Source organism: Theobroma cacao, chromosome 4 (genome assembly GCF_053813885.1).
Source record: "Theobroma cacao isolate CCN51 chromosome 4, ASM5381388v1, whole genome shotgun sequence".
Classification (NCBI taxonomy): domain Eukaryota; kingdom Viridiplantae; phylum Streptophyta; class Magnoliopsida; order Malvales; family Malvaceae; genus Theobroma; species Theobroma cacao.
The window spans coordinates 39,290,178-39,311,388 of NC_142642.1; the positions used below are offsets into that span (position 1 = coordinate 39,290,178).

At 36.8% G+C, this 21,211-nt stretch overlaps 4 protein-coding genes and 2 non-coding genes across 10 annotated transcripts; 2 read left to right on the forward strand and 4 right to left on the reverse strand.

Annotated features, from left to right (window-relative positions):
• Positions 1–557: 557 nt before the first annotated feature.
• On the forward strand, positions 558–5,505 carry LOC18603415 (RING/U-box superfamily protein). Its single transcript, XM_007035377.3, has 8 exons — positions 558–948; positions 2,169–2,579; positions 2,858–2,978; positions 3,426–3,735; positions 4,013–4,085; positions 4,482–4,572; positions 4,660–4,739; positions 5,066–5,505. The coding sequence occupies exons 1-8, from the start codon at positions 892–894 to the stop codon at positions 5,198–5,200; spliced, it is 1,278 nt and encodes a 425-aa protein (XP_007035439.3). The 5' UTR covers positions 558–891; the 3' UTR covers positions 5,201–5,505.
• A 207-nt stretch (positions 5,506–5,712) lies between these two features.
• LOC18603416 (BRCT domain-containing DNA repair protein) lies at positions 5,713–11,636 on the reverse strand. Of its 5 annotated transcripts, none has more exons than XM_018120284.2 (10): positions 11,446–11,636; positions 11,160–11,304; positions 10,587–10,985; positions 10,408–10,458; positions 7,409–9,885; positions 7,055–7,324; positions 6,896–6,976; positions 6,525–6,636; positions 6,371–6,437; positions 5,713–6,099 (listed from the first exon to the last, which is right to left on the reverse strand). In XM_018120284.2, exons 2-10 carry the CDS (start codon positions 11,284–11,286, stop codon positions 6,006–6,008), a joined length of 3,678 nt encoding a protein of 1,225 aa, XP_017975773.2. In that variant the 5' UTR covers positions 11,287–11,304; positions 11,446–11,636; the 3' UTR covers positions 5,713–6,005. The 5 variants fall into 5 exon arrangements, with proteins under 5 accessions (XP_017975773.2, XP_007035440.3, XP_088661971.1 ...); XM_007035378.3 differs by having other exon boundaries at positions 11,160–11,316; XM_088805845.1 differs by having other exon boundaries at positions 11,442–11,636.
• A 117-nt stretch (positions 11,637–11,753) lies between these two features.
• TRNAP-AGG (transfer RNA proline (anticodon AGG)) lies at positions 11,754–11,825 on the forward strand. Its single transcript has one exon. It is a non-coding gene; the product is annotated as a tRNA-Pro (tRNA).
• Positions 11,826–11,929: 104 nt separating this feature from the next.
• TRNAP-UGG (transfer RNA proline (anticodon UGG)) lies at positions 11,930–12,001 on the reverse strand. The gene has a single exon. It is a non-coding gene; the product is annotated as a tRNA-Pro (tRNA).
• Positions 12,002–12,605: 604 nt separating this feature from the next.
• LOC18603417 (DNAJ heat shock N-terminal domain-containing protein) lies at positions 12,606–17,745 on the reverse strand. Its single transcript, XM_007035385.3, has 2 exons — positions 17,591–17,745; positions 12,606–16,025 (listed from the first exon to the last, which is right to left on the reverse strand). Exon 2 carries the CDS (start codon positions 15,855–15,857, stop codon positions 12,921–12,923), a length of 2,937 nt encoding a protein of 978 aa, XP_007035447.3. The 5' UTR covers positions 15,858–16,025; positions 17,591–17,745; the 3' UTR covers positions 12,606–12,920.
• Positions 17,746–18,317: 572 nt separating this feature from the next.
• On the reverse strand, positions 18,318–21,188 carry LOC18603418 (Tetratricopeptide repeat (TPR)-like superfamily protein). Its single transcript, XM_018118858.2, has one exon. The coding sequence runs from the start codon at positions 20,901–20,903 to the stop codon at positions 19,017–19,019; it is 1,887 nt and encodes a 628-aa protein (XP_017974347.2). The 5' UTR covers positions 20,904–21,188; the 3' UTR covers positions 18,318–19,016.
• Between the last annotated feature and the right edge of the window lie 23 nt (positions 21,189–21,211).

Below are 21,211 nucleotides of genomic sequence, written 5' to 3' on the forward strand. Positions count from 1 at the left end.
GGCTTGTTTGGGCATGGGAATTTTCCTAACAATTTTAGGGTAATGAATATATGATTGTAACCCTAGACCCACTCATAACTTCCAAATTTATTCCACTCTCCCACTTGCTCCATTTACATAAATATCATCCCCACTCTCACGTGAAACTAACGTGAAAAATTAAAAAATTATTTTACAAATATTTAATATTTTTTATAAAATATTTCAAATTTTTCATAAAATACATAAAAAACAAAAATTTATCATAATAATTATGAAATTAAAAAATAAATATTCAAAGATAGAGAGAATAATTTTTAAATGTAAATATTTTATTTTAATCTAACCAAGGACAATGTCGAGATTAAACTATTATTGTACTTCTATAATTTTATTCCATTTAAAAATTTTAAGGAAGTAAAAATTTTTTATTTTTTAATTTTTGGAGTGGAATGTTAAAATAATAAAATTTTAAAAAATGACATCATTGTGTAAGTGGCAAGCATCCAAAGCGAGTAGGAAACTCACGATAATCGCAAGTCTGTAGAAAAAGCGAACAAAGACGACATGACAAAGCGGCAAGGAAACGGAAAGAGGGACGGTCCTTCTTTCAGACAAGAGTTTCTCGTCATCTTCCCAAGTCAGTCCGACCAGACCACACAACCCCCCCATTTCCCTCTAACTCGTCAAAATTATTGGAAATTTTAGTCAATAACATAATTTAAAATAATAATATTTTATTCGATTTATTCTTCCGTATATTACTAGCTTTGCACTGTCTTTTGATTCTTCGTCTTCTCAATCTTTGTTGGCTTGCTTTCATATTATTCTTTTTTATTTTATTGTCAGTGATTTATTCATTTATCTTATATTTTTATTCCTGGGTTTCTTGGGAGCTTACCCAAGAAAACAATGCAAGCAACTGAAGCTGAAGCTCTCAGCAATGGAGTTTCTAAGGGTTCTTCTCAGGTTCTTCGTGATCACTTTCTTTTTTTTCTTTTTACCTTTTAACGTTTATATACTTAGAAAAGGGTTTGAAGGGTTTTCAGTTTTTGGTTCAATATTGTGTGTGTGAATTTAAGTGATGCTTTCTTATTGTGTTGAAAGTAGATTTTGCTTGTGTAGTTTGGTAGTTAAACCTTTGTTACTTCAGTGGTGTTGTCATATAATCTGAGATTGCTGATAATTTCAATGTTTTAGGGTGTCTTTTTCTGTCTCATTTGTATGTTTGTGGTTTATAAAAGCCCTTTCTGATTAATTCTATGCTCTTTTGTTTTTTTAATCTCGTAATGGTAAAGGCCTAAAGGGAATGCTAACTAGAAATAGTTTTTTTTTCCCTTAAAAAATGTTTTGATAGTTAAGTTTACTTCTGACATATAATTAGGCATTTGATCTTATCTTATTCTTGAGTATGTTGTGACGTTTTTAATTGTTTGTCTCCTTAATCATTGTATATATGTTGTGACATGATTGTTTTATATCCTAATTATTATGTTAGATTGGAAATGACTAGCAATATCATTTTTTTTTTCTTTTGGATAACTCTCTTTGCATGGTTGGACCGAGCATATTAGCAATGGCAATGGGGACTGTTATCTTTTTCTTTCTTTCTTTCTGTTTTTAGAAAGGCAACATTATGAAATATGATATATACGCATATTGTTAGGACTTAGGAGCATTACATTTGCCCTATTTTTCTTTTCGTTATAGCTCTGCCTAGAAGTAATCAAAGCAATAAGCATCCCTCGTTTCTCCTTATGAAGGGAAAGAATAGGATCGGGAACAAGAAAATTGTGTAAATTATTAAGCAAGGACACTTTTTGTGATAAGGTCATAACCATCTCCCTTTTTGTTTACCTTGTTCTTTTTTAGATCCAAACTGAGGCCTCTTCAAGGTAAGACCTGAAATTTAGGAGCTGTTAATTTTCACGCATGACCAATGATTATGTCCCAAACACTTACATGAAATACTGATTTGGATCTAGCCTCTAGATGTTTTGCATCTAGGGCATCTGATATTCAGATTTTATCACTAATCCAGGAAAAAGAAAATGGAATCAAATTCTGGGTTTGTAATTGGCATGCCCTCTGATCAGAGATGTCACATGATTTGTTGTACTGTTGAATTTTTTTGCAAAGGCTTATTAAAGAAATGACTGGAAATGTAATTAAACCTTCATTAATTGCAGGCAAAATCTCCAATTCTGGAACCCTCAGATAGCGAAGTTTCTAAACCTGGAACGAGTGGTAGGCGCTTAGATCTATCTCTTCAAATACCCCCTAGACCCCTAGGATTTGGTAGCCGTAGTGGAAAAGGTTTACTTCAGTCCCTGGGTTCCGGTAAAGGTACTTCATCATCAGGAGGCTTCTTGCGTGGCTTAAGTTTCAAGAAAAAAGGTGTTGTAGCTGATGGTGAGGGAAGCTCTCTCCTCACTCCAGACAGCAAGACAGGCCCTGAAAGTTCTAATATGGCTAGTTTTCCATCCCCATTCAATTGGAAAAGATGTACATCTCTGCCTGTTACACCTGCATCAAATTTGTCCCCATCGGTTCCCATGCCTGCTTCAGCAAGGATGGCTGGTGAACAGAATAAATCAAATGTATGTATCATATGGTTCTGACTATTTTATTAACTTTGAATTATTGTTTTGTCCGCTGCAGCTGTTGAAAACTTTATCCAAACAATCAATGGAGAAAAAATTGGGTACTAACATATCTATATGCCAACAATTACAAAAGCCAAATTTTTTTTTAGCAAAACATTTTCACTTTCTAAGGCAAAATTTTTAGCCAAAATTTATATGGGACAAATCTCCAAGTAAGTTGTGTAAAAATAATTTAAAAGCATTTTGAGATGGTTACAGTAAATTTCATGCAGAAAGGAGCAAAGCATGCTGTAGTTTCAAGGTCCCTGTCGGTGCCTGGGCGAAATGTTGTTATAGTGAGATCTGCATCTTTTGATACCTGTAAAGAGCATGTCTCTGCAGATAATAGCGATGGTATGTACTGGTACATGCACTGAATGACTAATTTTTTATTTTTTTACTCCATTATTCAAGTTCCTTTTTATTGTCGTTACTTCAACTCATAGGTCCTCATACTTGTCTGACATGAGTCATCCTGTAGCAAATGGAGTCAAATAGTTTGGCAGTTTAATATCTGAGCTAAGTTTTTTCTTTTCTGCAATTAAAGTTGAAAGAATCAAATGAGTTGTATATAATTTTCCAGAAGATACCAAAAGTTCTTCTACAAGATTAACTGCCGCATTAGCCTGGTTTATGCATTATAATTAAATTATATTAAAATTTGAGCTGCTTACTCTAGTACATTCAGCCATGAAAATTTGTCTAGACTTGCAACTCTGTATTTTCAACTTTTGACTTGATTTATTGTTGGTTTATTGGTCTTGGTTTTGAGGTTGATTTCCTGTTCCTGTGAGGATGCAGATCAAATCAATCCTGTTCCTGGAGAAACCAATGATGAGGAGATTCCTGAAGAGGAAGCTGTGTGCAGAATCTGTTTGGATGAATGTGAAGAGGGAAATACACTCAAAATGGAATGCAGCTGCAAAGGTGCCTTACAACTTGTGCATGAAGCATGTGCTGTTAAATGGTTTAGTACAAAAGGAAACAAAAACTGCGACGTATGTAGGCAAGAAGTGCGGAACTTACCTGTAACTTTACTGCGGGTGCCTACTGGTCGTAGGGGTAATAGGCAGAGCATTAATTCACAGAGCTTACCATCAGAGTCCGTGAGGTAGTATTAACTATAAATTTTGTTATCTTGCATCTAATTATTTTTGATCTTAAACTGTTGACACTTTTATAATGAACTTGAATCTAATAGCATTCTATTCAAATGCTTGCTTGAATTGATTTTTTTTTTCATTTTAGAACTCTGTTTTGTGGTACTGATACTAAGTTCACAGCTGAGCAAGTCAATAATAACATCAATAATTATTCCACAGCATGAGTTTCTTTAGAATTAGCCTCTTTATCTTTTTCTAATTTAAATACTTACCTCAAATATGCAGTGCCTGGCAGGACTTTGTGGTGCTCGTGTTAATTAGCACAATATGCTATTTCTTCTTCCTGGAGCAGCTATTGGTATGCCATTTTGCCTTATGAGAAACTTGAGCTGGAGAATGATCTTTTTATTTTATTGATATGGATGTTATCCAAGCCTATTAAGTCCACTTAACGGCTCAACCTAATTCGTAAACATTGAACTTAAGCAATTCAACATTTTATTAGCAATATTTTTATTACTGATCTGGGGAAAGACTTGGTTTCAGATTAGCCTTTCAACCTTCTACACGTGCAAATTTTAAATTGCTCCAACATACATAATTGTACTTCCAACTTACAATATCACTGTTTTATGGCCCCTGAATTATATCTCTCTCTCTCTCACCTATAGTTTTATACAACACATGGCTTTCTATATCAGATCATCATCCTCGCTAGCTTGACAATTTTGATTTTATGCCTATCATTTTGTAGATTCAACAAATGAAGACCCAAGCACTTATGATCGCAGCACCATTTGCGCTAACCCTGGGCCTCTTAGCATCTATCTTTGCAGTCTTATTAGGTCTGGCTGAGCCTCAGAAATCACGTTTCTGTTTCTGTATGAGTTGTGACTTGTGATTGTCTTAATGTTGTCTTGTTTGGCTTGCAGCAATCAAGGAGTACATATGGACCTTTGCAGCTCTTGAATTCGCACTTGTGGCATTGAATGCCCATATATTCTATTCTGTGGTGAGCAATAATTAAAAGTATTCTATATTATTCTGCTCAATCTACTAAATTTCATGATGACATATGGCTTGTTCTATCCTTTACTGTTTAGTGTTGATGTCCCCCACCTCGCTCTCTCTCTCTCTCTCAAACTAGCATCTTTTTTAAAGCAATTCTCATAAGTGTATCAATAGATATGTTTTGAATGCTTTTTACTGAAGGATGTAGCTGAGAATACATCCAGGAACTGAAACTTGAAGTGTTATTGTTGGAGATAATTCAAATTATTTGCTTGAAATAGTTTTTTCCGAACTAATTGTGATCAAGGCATTTCAATGTCTTTGCAGCTCCATCTGAAGGCTGTTTTCTCTATACTGCTTTCGGGAGTGTTAAGTTTGGGGATAGCAGTGACACTCAATTCATTGTATATCTACTGTTTTGGATGGCGAGTTCAGGTAGCCCAAAATTCTAACCCGGTGTGACGGATCTGGAGAACGAGAAGGTCCATACATTTGATGCTACTTATTTACTGAGGCCTTAGGTGTACATACATTTGTTGCTGAAGTATTCAAGTAAGAAGAATAAAGTTTTTATCTATTTCCATGGTATGATGCCATGGAAGAAAGGGGTAGTCTGGTGCTAAATATTGGACAATCCTTTTTCCATTTATTCTGTAGTATTAGGTTGAAATTGTTTGTAACAGCAGTAAGGAGAGTTGTATTATAATTTTACTGAAGCAAAAATGGCCTATGAATAATAGAGTTGGTTTTCTTTTCTTTTTTCCCAAGATCTAGCATTCTGACTCGTATCACTCCCATCATTCATTTCTTGTCCAGTTATCAATTTGCCTGTGATGATCACAAACTAGCACAGCATCCATGTGGCAAGTCAATGAACTATGGTCTGAAACAAGAGAACTAAACAGAAATCAACAAAAATAGTGATTCTTCTTTATATAGACAACATTACTAAATTCCATTTTGCACCCTGATGATTGCATTGTCAAGTACACAGATCAGCAAAGAATTCTCATTAAGAAAAAGTTACAGCAAATTTATACATGATGGCAAATTTATGAATAAATTAAAGAAAAATAAATCAAACCCACATCTAAGCATTTACTATACAGCTAAACTAATTCTACAAGGAAATAAATCTAAGAAATCCACACTATGTACAGCTCATTACATCCTAAATTCTCTAACTAAGAAAACAGCGTGCTGAAAAAATGGAAAAACAAGAAGAAAATTCAAAGGAAGCAGAAAATAAAAAAGAAAGCACAAAACTTTATTTATGCTTTGTCACAGGGAGGAATTTATCATCCTTCCTCAGCCATATGGTAGAGCGTGTTCTTTTAACATGATCTGCAAAGAGCCGATGCCTGCCAGCAGGTAAAAGTGTGTTAGGAATGCGACAAATGTAGACGTTCCTCATCTCAGCCAATATATAACCCATCAAAGAACAAATTGTTAGATAAATGAGAGCATGGACAAGAAAATAACAAAATGATCATACTCAAGAAGGCCTTGACAGCCAGTTGAGTCTGCTATATAAATTTTTTATCTGTTGTTCATGGTTGACAGCCATGCTCCCTTGCCTTGTAACAAAAGCACAAAAACTGAAGAGTCATGTTTCATAAAGATAGTACCAACCTCTCATACTCCAATTTCTGAGTAACTATTCCATTCAGTAGCAGCTCTGAACTGTATACTGCTGCCCCTGAAAGCATAAAGGCAGCAAAAGATTCTAATAAAAGTCCAAATTTCATAAGACATGCAAGGAGATAACTAAGAAAGCATTTATAACCTTTTTCAAGAAAAGGAACACAGATCACATAATCTTCTTCACATGATAGAACCAACAAATCATCTGGGACTTTGTCATCCTTCGTAGCAGATCTGCCAATTCTCTCTACAGCCTGGAAAGCATCTTGGAAGAAATCAGCATAGAAAAGGAATCAATATTTTAATAGGATTTAGAAGCATCCAAACGTATTAAGTAAAAGAACTGGGGATTGACAGGTGGACCAATTGAGAAAGAGAGAGATGCAAAACCATGCACAGAGAAAAAGGGTAGATACAGCACCCAACTCAAAATATTTATATAAAATTTCGTGACAAAACAAATCTTTAATGCATGCTACTCTGAAAGAATTGTGTAGGGAACTGCCCACATACCTGACCACCAACCGCTGTAACCAAATGTGAGATTGTTTCTTTGCCTGGCTTCGTATTTGGGGTGATAAAAACTCTTCGACCCTGCATAAATGTCACTATAGTAAAGAACTAAATGGAACAAGTGTCCAATGCAACAAGAAAAACCTAGACAAACTTTACCTGTAATAAGGGTCTCTTGCGTGCACGTGCTAAAGAAACTGGCATGCAAAAGCCAAGCTCTTTCTCTTTTCTTATGTCCCTCAATATGTAAGCTTCTTCATCAATGTGAATATTAACCTGTCCAATGCTTTCAAGCCATAAATATGTAACAACTGGTTTGCCAGAAGCAATTGCTTCCAACATATTCCTAGTGCGCACAAATTTATCAGTTATGAAGTGTGTTGCATCTAATATAGATGACACCTCAGAGATACCTAGGCGGGCCAAGATCTGGTGACAAAATTGAGGCATAAGATTTAGTTAGACCAGATTGTGTATCATTAAGGAGCTATTGTTATCAGAAACAACTAGTACCTTTTTCTGCTGCTTAATTATATCCTCGTCTAGGTGGTTGCTGAACAAGACTCTAACATTGGCCAAATCCCTTCTCTTCCTCATATCTTTTAAAGGTGAAATAGGTTCTGGTTCGATGGGGCTTAAACTTTTGAGTTCTTTGTTAAGTGAAGATTTTGAAAGGTTCTTCTTGCATGATTGTTTATAATATTCTTCACCCATACAAACAGGTGAGGCAGCGTTGATTGGTGTCGGACAATTAACTGGTGTAGTGCATTTAGAACCAGGTGATTTAGATTTCTCTTTCGGTGATTTATCTAAAGTGACATTCACAGCTACACTTTCTGCAATTGGTGAAGAAACTGCATCTCGGTTTCCATCAGAGTGCTTGGCTGACTTCGCTGGCTCTGGTCCGGTTATTCTTGTAGATACCATCCTCCCATTCATCTCAGTAGAATTGTAATCGATCACATCATCCTCTGAACCCTCTTTATCTGAACTTTGATGAGACAATTTTCCTTCTGGATTCTGGTCTGAAAAGTACAGAACTGGACGAGAATTCACAGACGATCGTGTTATCCTCCTAGTGCTTGAATGAATATGAGTGCTTCTATTGTTGCTTCTGGACCTTTTGAGCACAGCAATGGATTGTCCCTTGTCTTCTTGCAGAACAGATCTTTTAGACTGCGCTTTTAAGTTATCAGATTCACCAACATCAACACACATTTTCCAAGAGGATCTTCTTTGTTTAGGATAGCTCAATGCATGATTGCTACTCCTGGCAATCAACTCCAAATGCAATTGGTCATTATCACTTGATTTGACATTTTCACATTCTCCAGATTGATTGGAACCCAACTCAGAAAGTTGCCCTTTAGCATTTGACACTGCAGATAACTTAATATCTGTACTCCCAGTTCTGTTTTCTTGAAGGAAATCAACCTCTTTTTGATGTTTTCTACCTTTTCTCCAATCACTTGCTTGAGTCTCAGACATTTGTACATTCATGACCAAGGACTGCCTTGTTCGATGAGCAATGGGTGTAAAAGTATGAACCTTCTCAGGATGGCGTTTCTTAATTGAGCTGCCCCTAGTTGATCTTCTGGTGCCATTATATTGACTCCTTTCCAAAGCTCCACCTGCCTTTCTTTGCTTGATACTCTTAGAGGGCGTTTTGAACATATCAATGCCACCAGCAATTTGGTGCTCGTCAGTATTTTGTTTAGCTTTCTTCATTTCTGGCAGAAGCAGCTCCGTATCACACTCCTTCCTGACATTTTTGGAATGTTTCTCCTGCAAAAGTAAACACTCTTTACTTGATTTAGTTTTCTTGGATCGCCTTGTAACTGGACCAGCATCAGAACAACGAACACCCTTTCCCATTGTGGGTTCTCTAGAAGAAACTCTCTTCCTAGATTTTCCTCTAAGTGAACCTTTAGAGGAACCCTTAGTTATGCTTTCAGCACCCCGATTAGCATTCTGGCCAGTAGCCCCATCCCCATAGAATAAGGCTTCCATGGCTTCAGCAGCCATCTGAGTGTCGAAACCTACATTTACTAGTTCAGGAGCACCTGTCTTTGAAGCAGTGGCTTCTAATTGTCCTCTAGAAAAATCTGAGTTGAATTGTTCATCAGACTCATTGAAAAGATTCTTTCTAAAATTCATTGAACCTTCACTTACTTTCTTGCCATTCACATTTGACTTGCACAACAACAATTTTGAATCAGAATAAACTATCTTTTTATCATGGGAGTTTGGTCGGTCTTCATTACAAGATTCATCTAGTTTCCTTCCTTTAGGCTTCTGGGGATGGGTAGAAGACTTCCGAGCACGACTTTCATTACCATAAAATTCTTCCTTCTTTCTACAATAAATATCACCCCCTCCTTCATCCTCAATAAAATCATCCCAGTCAAAAATCCTTGTTTCACCGGCTGTGCTTCTTTCAATAGTTTTCTTAGCCAAACTTTGCAAACCTTTGGCACTTGAAATAAGTTTTGATTTTCCACTAGTACTTTTTCCAAGATCAACTTCACCATCAAGCTCCATCAAATTATCAATTACGAACCTTTCCACAAAATTAAGTGCATTAGCTTGAGATAACTCCCCAGGTTCTTGAGAATCAATATAACTGAAACCTGCCAATGAACCATCACGTTGAAGCAAGCCTTCCTTGGCATCTGCATTTTCACCGCGACAAAAAGGTCCTTCCTTTTCAGCAAAAAGTTTTCTTGCAGTTGAACAACCAACACTGCAATTGACTCCATTTCTTAAACTGATTGACTTCTCATCATGATTCCCCTGATCATGTGCCTGATTAATCTTCTCAACTTTAGGATTCAAACCATCACTATTGCCTATGCACTGGTCTGAAAACTGACTATCAGTCCGGATAGAACAAGACTCACTGTTCATTCCCCGTAATGCTGCATTGCGGGCTGCAAGACCAGAGGCCCGCAAGGATGCTGCACGAACCGAAGTAAACCTTCGCACAGATCCTATGGAAAATAATGAATGTTAGCAGAAAATAGAATGACCCGGTATCTAATAAATTGACCAAATATCATTTCCCACCATCTTGAAAGTTGGAAGATGAGATGATGATGCTGCCAAATGCCAATTACTTAGAGAAATTAAACCACTTAAAGAAAATTTCTTTCAAAAGAGAATGTTACTCATCATCACAGCTGATCTAGATTAAAACAGGAATCATTTGGAAATGTTGATGAAATATAGAATTTAGATCAGTAATTTTCCTTAGTCCAAAAGGTTTTTTATTGATTCCTAAAGGTAGCTTAATCTTGCACACAAATTTTCAGACAACAGATGCAAGTATGAGCACAGGTAAAGAAAAGTGCTACAAAGGTATACCAAACTGTTTCATCATATTGTTAAGTGATAAGTATCAGCTACACAGAAAATGAGTAGTTGATATAGAGCCATGTATTGTTGAGAAATTCCCAGAAAACTTTGACAATAATCATGCATTTGTAACCATGAAGAAGACAAAGAAAACATACCAGGTTTCGATTCTGGCACAGCTTCGACATCTGGTGTAGAAACATGGACCGCTGAAATACACAGCACATCTTTAACTTTAATTCAGACACAAGTGACAACTTCCTGGCATGCAAAACATACAGGTCTTTCTAGCGAATATTTCAATGAATTCCTAAAAGGTTCAATAAAAAAAGTATACCTGAACTCCTCTGTTCGTCAATAGAAGCATTACATTGCTCCAAAGATTCCTTCTTCTCCTCCTGGCCCAAAAATCGACCACAATCTCCTCTTGATAAATCATCATTTGAGTCCTCATCACCATCAGCCAAAACCTCAGTTACGTCTGTTCCTTCACCATCATTATCAAGAGCAACTTCGTCATCAAACTCATCCAACAATTGCGTCTCCATATTCTCAAAGCAATCTACATCATCCAACACTTGTGTTTCACCGCCAAAGTTCAAAACTTGAGTTTCCCCACAAAAGTTCACAACTTGGGTTTCGAATGCATCCTCGCCTGGAACATTATCATCATCGAAAGGAGCCGAACTCCATAAATATTGTAATCCGTCATCATCCTCATTATCAACTTTGTCACCTAAAAATTTTTAAATTTTTTCAACACATGTTCACATAAGTAATTACATTTCACATAAAATTCAAATAATATAAAACAAAAATAAGTAATAATTAAAATATTTACGCGAAAATTATTAAAAAAAATTATCATGACAATGCCTCACAACCCTCTAAGGATTTGAAGGAAAAATACCAGAAACTGCAGGAAGCGAAAACTGAGAGTCGAAGTCAAAGGGCTGCGTCTCGGCAAGAGAAGAATCGGTCTTCGGGTTCATCTGAGAAGGTTTAATTTTGCCATTGTCGTCTCCAAGAGAGCCCATTTTTTCACTTCAATTCATCTGCGAAATAAACTTTATAAAAAAAGAAAGAAAGAAAGAAAGAAAGAGAAAGCCAAATCGACATTAAATATCTAAAAAAGCAGAGACTTTTTACATCATAAAAAGAGAGACAATACGCGTGAAATCGGAGAAATAACCTACTAAGAGGGAAGGAGGCAGACACACATGCACACGCAGAGAGAGAGGGGAGGGATTAGGGTTTCAAAAAAGGAGGGAATAAGAAGGAGTGAGATGGCGGGGACATTTTTTGGAGGGAAATTGAAGCAAGATTTGGGGTATTTTAATTGAGACAGTTTTTGGTTGGGTTCGAGGGTCGTGGTCTTGTAAAATGAGAGAGAATATTCTTGTACGTCTTGCTACCATCTTCTACTTTCCCAGTAGAAAAGGCGGAAAGGGTTTTATAAATATTTTACGTTGAAGTAGGGAGAAAAAAGAGAGGAAATCAAGCAGGGCATTTGGTCTAGTGGTATGATTCTCGCTTAGGGTGCGAGAGGTCCCGAGTTCAATTCTCGGAATGCCCCATTGCCTTTTTTTTCAGTAAAAAATGAAAATACGCCAGTCAACGAGGGAAAAACCTAACTCTTCGTTGACTTAAACAAGACAACAACATAAATTGATCTTTTGAGGGGCGTTCCGAGAATCGAACTCGGGACCTCTCGCACCCAAAGCGAGAATCATACCACTAGACCAAACGCCCACCACATCTTTTTGTGGGTCTTTATACAAGGAAAACAAAAAAAATGTCCTTTACCATAATATTTAAATTTCATCCGTGGAAAAATTTGAAAATCTTATAAATGTATTACACATCTTATCATGTTAACCTTTTTGAAGAGAACGCAATGTTTCGTGATAAAGTAGTATTATAACATATTCAATTTAGACTTAATTCACATTAAGTACTTTAAAAAAAAGATAGACAAAATGATCAATAACAATGAAAGAGAATATTATGTTAAGCCCTTAAAAAGAATAAATAAAATGTTTGAATCGCATATTGAACAAATGCAAAATTTTTTTAAAATTTAAATGTTGACGTTTTACATCTCATTAAGTTAATTTTTGGAGGAAAGATATATTTGTTATAAATGCTCAATGCAAATAATAATAATAATAATATATTCAATTTGATGTACCTTGATTTAGTTGTTCGGTTGGTTACTAATTTAATTAAGCATAATACCATTATTTTTGGCAGTCAGATCATCTACCAAAAAGAAGCTTTTACATTGAAGGGTGAGAGTTGGAAGAAGATACTGATGTTACATTGTTACTAGATTCACACCCACAATATAGAGAGCTGATTAAACTGGTCAGTAATAACCAGAAGGAACCACATTCAGATCCTCAACCAATTCAATTCATGCACCTTTTGAGGAGAAAGCCTAAAACATGATTGAATGAGATTAATAACTTAAGAAGCCAGTTACATCTCAGAAATTTAGACTTTCTCCAAAAGTTGTTCTCTGTCTTAGACATCAGCCTTGTAAGGAAAGTACCCACTGAATGGAAGAGCATATAATGTACACATATCGGGTATGAAAGACAGCTATAAGACATTCATTAAAAATTAAAATAAAAAGGGACAGCACAAGACTTCTACCTTCCTACTCCTATTAAGAAGAAAAATAATGTACTGGCAATGCTGCAGGATCAAGTTCCCAGAAGCCTCTCAGGCTACCATCTCTCTCATTGGTTAGCTGGAAGAACGGAATCTGATGAGAGAATTTAAGCAGATCCACCCGAGGGATTTCCACTGTAACATTAGATAGTCCCTTTACATTGGCCTTGAAAACAGAATTGAAGCCATCCACACGCTCTAAAACTAACACCTTTATGTACCTATCATTTTCCTCCATAACCTGCACTATGTCATATTCACAGTTCTCCAAGTCAGAACATTTAATTTTAGGAGTCCAGTTCCTATACAATGCCCAGATCTCACCTTTTCTAGGCAAGATGGCATATTCATCCTTCCTACCAGTAAACTCAGCATTTAACTTGTGAGAAAAGGTAACAGTGGAGGTATAGTAGTTCTGGGAACCACCCTTTTTAATCCTAAATCTCCCACAGGAAGTGGGCATCGCTGGATCATACCACTTGGTTGTCCTTTGTGATGAACAAGGTTCAAGCCATCTCACATGTATTTTGAAAACTGGGTTGGACTCAACCTTTTTAATCTCACCATAGTACTTTGGCAAGCCATCCTCATCACTATACAATGCCCATATCTCACCAAGAAGAAACTTTTCCTGGGATTTGTCAGCATCAAAGTTGTAGAATTCTGATTCCGGAATTTCAAAGGCTTCTAGGTTTGAAGCTGGAGGAGCACTTTTTTCAGATTCCATCATTGGCTTCACTTTTTCGGAAGAACTCGAACATGAAGCATTAGAATGTCTGCAATCACCATCCACCTTCAAGTCCTCGGGAGCAACAATTTCTTCAGGATGAGCAGGCAAAGAAGCTGGATCAAGTTCAAAGGAACCTTTTGGCAAACCTTTTCTCTCTTTACCAGTCAGTACAAAGGACAGAACCTTGTGGGAAAACCTGAATAGTTCATCAGGTGGAATTAGAAATGTATCAACTCCTTCCTTACTCGTTTGACAGAAGACACTCACAAAGCCTTTTACCTTAGCCAAGTAAGCAACATGTACACCTACACCTTCTGCATACTCTGTTAAAATTTCAACAAATTCATATTCGTATTTCTGGTCAGTGCCAGCATCCAACTTCCATTTAATATTCCAGTTCTTAAAGAGGGCCCAAGTTTCTCCCTTTCTTGGAAATATCTTGTAGGTATCTCTAAAAGTTCCTTTCTCCCAATATAGCAAATGGGAGAACATAAGACGATCTTCAGTGATTTCAGAGACCCCATGTTTGAACTTACCACAAGATACAGGTAAACCTTCATTGACCCATTCTACTTCATTCTCATCATCTGGATCCGGTTCTAGCCAGGTTATCCTCAGCTTGAACCCAGAAGAGAATACTTTTCTGATCCGAGCATAGAATCTAGGCATGGCGTCCAGTGTATCGTACAGAGCCCAAATCTGGCCAACCGAAAAACAACCTTCTTTCTTCTCCTTGTCAAAGTCATAAAACTCTGGCTCAGGGTATTTAAAAACCATGGGCTCTTCTGTTTCATTGATGCTCGAATGTGACTCAGAACCATTGTCATCAGGGTTTGAATTTATCTTAACACCATCAGCATAAGCTTCCGTGGTTTTCTTAAGATCATCCTCTTTGGCAGCTTCCTTTTCAGATCCTTTTCCAATTCCCTTCTTCCCATTGGGTAAGGTCGCCCCTAACCTAGTACCTTCTCTTTGTTCCATTGCTTTCTGATCTTCTTTCACTTCACCAGCTACACCAGATTGATTATTGAGTTTAGACTTGTCATCTTTCAGCATTTCTTCACCCTCTTCATTTGCACAGGGTGATCCACTTCCCTTAGCCTTCTTTGGAGGGCTAACCACGTCCTCCTCATCACTTAAATTTTCCTTATATGAAACATGTTGCTTACGCCTACCAGATCTCCGCAGATTCTGCTCTACCTGACGATCAAAATTCTTTCCAGCCAGAACATCACCATTGTCATCAATCACCACATCCTCTTCAGACTCACTGCTGCTTTCGCTGTCACAGCTTTCACTGGATTCAATAGTTTGCTTCCTTCCTCTTTTACCATTCACTTTTTCCGTCCCAACCTCTGAAGTGCGAACTACGTTTGGAGAAAAGGCTGCTTTAGCATTCTCAGCAGCAAAATTTCCTGGAGATCCCTGACCAACTTTGAAAGCACCCTGATTCTGCACAACTCTAGGTTGGGGAAATTTTGGCTGACTCATCTTACTTGCCTGTGGAACTGCACCTGAATCATAGGCAATGAAGGTCTTGTTGCAAGTTTGACAGCGAAGAGATCTGTGAAGTACTTCTGCATAATACTGGTATCTAACTGTACAATAAGGACACTTGGTCCAGAAAGTTGGCCGGCCATTGGAGAACCCAGTTTGAGTTGGTTGTTGGCTCTGCTGTGACTGCTGTTGAGAATTCAAGTCAGGAAAGTTGGCACGGAAATTGTTGGGAACAGCTGCATGGGGGTACCAACTTGGCTTCTGTGGGGGCCGATATGCTGCTGCCGGAGCTGGTCTATTAATAGTCACTTTTCGTTTCATGTCATGTGCAGACCTTTTACCTTGATCTAAAAGAATTCTTTGTGCATCCCCAATCAACTTAAAAGCAGCTTCTGCACCCGGAAACTTATTCTTATCAGGGTGAAGTTGGAGGGCAAATTTTCTGTACTGTTTCTTAATTGTAGCTGCATCAGCTGTTAGCTCAACCTTAAGTATGGCATACCAATCCATTTCATTACCAAACAATCTTTTCTCAGCAGCACAATGCACTTCACACACCATTATCATCTGAGATAAATTCTCTAGATCCTGAAAAAGTTGTTGGGCCTTGGCTACAATTTTAAGAGCCCCAGAAAAATCCTTATTTTGCATTTTCTTCACCGCGATGTCTTTGGCCCTGATGGCCTCTTCCTTGTTGCAGTCCATCACCAACAAAATCCAGACTGGAGGTGGTTTAATCAGTTTCAGACAAAATGATCAGATAATTGCTTTTAATAGACTAATGTAATTAACTACAAAGAGAAATCTTGTACTCTTCCTCCAGGATCTCTTAACCAACAGACAAGAAACTCATCTCTCACCTCTGGATGATTCCTGCAGAAGTTTCATGTAATTAGACCAATTAAGAACCTATATTTGACTAAACAAAAGAAAGAAATAAACTTAAAGCAATCAAAAGCTGATATTTCATAACCAATATCACACTCAAAATACACGGGTGTGCATGCATAAAGACACAAATGCTAGGCTCAACACAAAGAAGGATTAACTTTGAAGATGTAACGGGAAAGAGAAAGGTCTTGCAGCATTCTTTCACATGAAGTGAGCAAAACCCTCATATGGAACAAAACAAGTTAGAATTCAACTTTTGACCACAACAAGGAAACATGAAATCCTAAAATGAGACCATAGTAACACCAAAGAATAATTCACTGCACAACAGAAAATTACAAGTCCATGCATAATTCTGAGGCAAATTTGGAGGAGGGAGAGGCTGGCAGTGGCCCTGGCCCACCCCGGTCTCTTGAAACTTTAGAGAACACATTTACTTTCTCAAGCACAAGTGGAAATTATGATTTTGGCACCCCCCAAAATTTTATAACATGGCACTTCCTTTGTCAAACTTTGTGATTAATATGGTAAGTTTAATAATTATTTGCTATATTTTTAGTTTATCTTAATTACTAATTTCATTTTCTTTGAGTCTTTTTTATATATAAGTATTATTATACTTCATTATTAACTCCTTAAATCATGAAAATTTCCTTCTCAATCAATCACATACGAATGTTGACTCTAATTAACACATTAAGACAAATGAAAAAAATATATTAGTTAAAGAAAATTCAGTTGCTATGACTAGGATACAATCAATTATGCATGCAACTTTCATTTTACTTTTCTTATTTTATTTTCTTTCATCCTTTAAATTAGTTTCTTTAAAAAAACTTATTTGCAAATTCTATTCTACTTTTAAGGAAAATTATTCTTTAAACTTTAAATTGTATTCAATTCTTCAGTATGCAATATGAATTACAATGTTTCCAATTTATATATATTTTACTAATAAAAGCATTAATTGCTTTTTATGCAATTAATTATTATTTAAATTTTAAATACTTTTTTTACTATGGTTTTTATCAAAGAGATTGTCTTTCTTATTTTCTACTCTTATTTGAATTATAATTAATATATTATTCTTTTCCTGGCCCCCCAAAACTAAAATCCTGGCTTTGCCCCTGATGCATATCAAATATGACTAACAAGGTTCCAACTTTCCACATATCTTTCACATAATCATCACATTTTCCATTAACATTGCTATAAGAATATTAACCCATAAAATAAATGAACAGAGAAACCAAACAAATTCCCTCTTTCCAGCATAAAAAAGAACACAAATAATGCTCAAAACTTAAGACCCAAAGCCCTAATGATAAACAATTTCAAACCCGCAAACTAAACAGAACTGAAAACCCAAAACCCAAATTGAATCTATTAACAAACATAAATGAAGAAACATGCACATAAGCAATTCCATGAAGCAAAACCCAGAATAATGCCAGTGGGACTAAGTCAAAAATTTCAAACAAAGAAACCCAAAAGAACCCTAAAATCGGAAGATCGATAAAGGGAAGAAGCAGAGATATGAAACTTGCCTGGCTTTTGAATTCGAAAAGAGAAGGGCAACAAGTCGCAAATAGGCGGGGTTTAGGGGATTAGAGAAAGGGACAGAATCCAGAGGCGAGAAGGAGAGTACCAAATTGGAGAGGAACAGAAAAGTGTGTGAGTACTACTTAATTTCTCTATTGCCACTTTTTTTGTGGTCAATGTTGGATATGATTGTGATTTTGGCCAAAATGAGGGTCAATTGGGGAGGATTTTTTTCCAAAATGCCCTTGTATTTTCATCGATTTACTATTGTATAATATAAGTGTCCATGTATCGACTAAATTTTTTTAAATTAAAATATAATATTTATTAATATAATAATATTTTTGAATGGAATTAAATCAAATCGAATCTAAATTACTTATAAAAAAATAATATTTTAATTTTAAATTAAATCAAAACTAAACTTAATAATATTTTTCATATTCAAATTCGAAAATATGATTGATTATCTAATGTATAAATAACTCTTTTAACTCTAAGTACGTGAGAAAACAATTATAAAATTTAATTTTCCAAAGAATTTGAACTAATCCTTATTGTTTGATTTCTAGTTCTAAATAATCTGAAGAAATGTACTATCCATTACTATTATTGTTATATATATAATAAAAAACTTGGATTGAGCTGTGAAGCAGATTTAGTGGGAAAGTAGCCAGCCTTGAGGACTTGAATGGGTCACTGGCTCATCAAACTCTTCCCAGTACCTAGGAATGCAAGTAAAGGAATCAATTTCCGTTTGACATGTCTACTTTTTTTGAGTTTGACATACACCATAAGAGGTGACAAAATGCTCTTTTATTGCCCAAGTAGTGATCTTTAGGCATGCTTATTCTATGGAGTTAATTCAAGGCTCTAGGGCCCAATGGCATCACTATTCTTCATTGATTGACTTGGAGTCAAATGAACATCAAACCAAGCAGTGAATTCATTCCCTTTTCCTCATGGTTTCCAAGGGAAGAAAGTTTGCGGCAAGTCCAAGCACTGTAGTTTCCAGCTGATAGGAGCAACATTGTTATTGTAATGGAAACATGACTTTGGGAAGACAGAAGAGCACTGGGTTTTTGCCTCTGAGCACTTTTTAATCTGAAAGTAGCCCTTTTTGACATTATGTTATAACCTCAGTGAGTAAACACCACAATGGAATCTGTCTGTCAGTAAAGTGTTGAGCCTGCATATATCTTTTCCAACTCTGCCCCTGCACATATCTTTGCTACAGATTCTGTATTTGGACATAACAACCTTAAGACTGGCTGCTGTAAGAAGATAGCTTAAGACATATGAATGCAAGTGTCCTTTGATCCCAAGTCAAAAAAAATGTAGTTAAATTCATTTGGATGCGGCACCTTTGCGTAAATAAGTAATGTAAACTGGTTTCTGCCATATGTTACGACAGAAAAATTGCAGATTGCTTCAAACTTCAAAATTAGTAAAGTATGGATTTCTCATTTCCAATTCAAGAGAGTTTAAAATCTTACATAACTCTTCCATATATGTATCTGAAATGTGTCCTGCAACAAAAACCGTCACCCTATTTTTCACTTCAATCCAACTATAACCAGGCATTTTCTTTACCCCTTTATCCACCATTGCTTTCCTGACAATCTCCGCTTCCTTCCACTGCCCACTAGCACAATACAAGTTTGATAATAACACATAACCCATATCTTTCTGAGCTTCCAAAATTTGTAAACGATCCCCAATACTAATCCCCATTCCGACATCCCCATGCATGGAACATGCTCCTAGCAAGGATTCATATGAGGTGCTCTTAGCCTCAACTCTCTCTTTTTCTGAGTATTTACTAGCCAACTCATTTGCCTCTGCCAAATACCCACCCCGGCCGAGCATACTTACCATGCATGCTACATGATCCATCTCATAGGTTAGCCCACATACAGAGCCCATCAAATCAAAAAATATACGACCTTTATCAATAAGCCCTGCATGGCTACAAGTTGTCAACAAGCCAATGAAGGTTACTTTATCAGGCTTTGCCCCATGTGCCACCATATCATCATATAGCTGTAAAGCTTTGCTAGACAACCCATGCATTCCAAATCCAAACAACATTGCATTCCAAGAGACCAAATCCTTCTCAAGAATATTATTAAATGCACAGCTTGACCCTTTGATATCCCCACATTTAGCGTACATGTTAACCAGGCCATTGCCAACATAGACATAGGCTTGAAAACCATATCGAATCACACAACCATGGACCATTTTGCCATACCCTAGTACTGCCAAACTTGAACACGCATGAAGTACAGCTCCAAATGTAAAATCATCCGGCAGTACACAACTTCTCACCATCTGAACAAAGAAGCTAAGAGCTTGTTCTCCTTCCCCATTTCTTGCATGCCCCACAATCATACACGTCCATGAAATCACATTCTTCTCAGGTAGGTGCCGAAACACATTAAGGGCTTCACATGTGTTCCCCATTTTTATATAACCATCAATCATAGCATTCCAAGACACTTGACTGAGCAACCCTACAGACTCAAACTCCATCATAGCAACATCCACACAACCTAGTTTAGCATAAAAGCTTAGAATTGAATTCTTAGCTTCCAAAGCTGAGCTCCAACCACTTTTAATAATAAAACCATGCACAGCGCACCCACATGTGTATTCCAATGATTCAGTACACACATTCATTAGAGAACTAAAAGTCCACTGATCCGGACAACAACACAAACTCACTCTCATATCTTTAAACAAATTAATACACACTTCAACCTCTCCAAATCGAGCAAAACCCGAAATCATAATATTCCAAGCAACTAAGACCCTGTTTGGCATTCCATAAAAGGTTTCAAATGCTATATTCAACAGACCAGAATTCACATAAGCAAATAAAAGAGAGCACCAAGTTACTTCATTTCTTTGACTTTGACCCATCTCTTCAAATACTTTTCTTGCACTAGAAGGAACTAAGCATTTCCCATACATATCAATGAGAGAATTACTAACAGGTAAAAAGGATTGGTACCCAAAAGCAATGATTAATGCGTGGGTTTTCATTCCGGTCTGAAGTGAACCGAGGCCGGAACAAGCGTTTAAAGTTGATGTGAAGGTGAAGTGGTCGGGCTTCGCGTTGCTGATTCTCATGAGATGGAAAAGAGAGAGAGCATCTTTGTGAAGACCCAGTTGGGAGTAGCTTGAAAGCATTGCGTTCCAAGTGATTGAGTCCTTTTGAGGCATTTCGTCGAACAGTTTGCGAGCGCTTGTGATAAGGCCGGACCGTGATAAAGACACGATCTTGGTCGTGAGTTGATGCAGAGTTGAAGGCATGTGTCATGTTTCGAAACTGAGTTCCGAAAAGTTTGGTTGAAGCAAGCAATGTTTTAAAGCACAAAAACGATTTCAAATCTCCAATTGGCGGTTGTTTCGGGGGTTTTTCAATTTCGTCCTTGGGTCCGGGTTGTCTTGTCTGTTCATCTTGCCCATCAAAGGAGGAAATAAGATTTCGTATTGGGCCTGGGTTGTCTTTTCCTTCACAAACATGGTGTTGTTCTATACTTTTTCCTTTATGTTTTCTTGAGAGTTGAGACTTACATAGTATTCAGACGTGATCTATCAATCATCATTCGTTTAATATA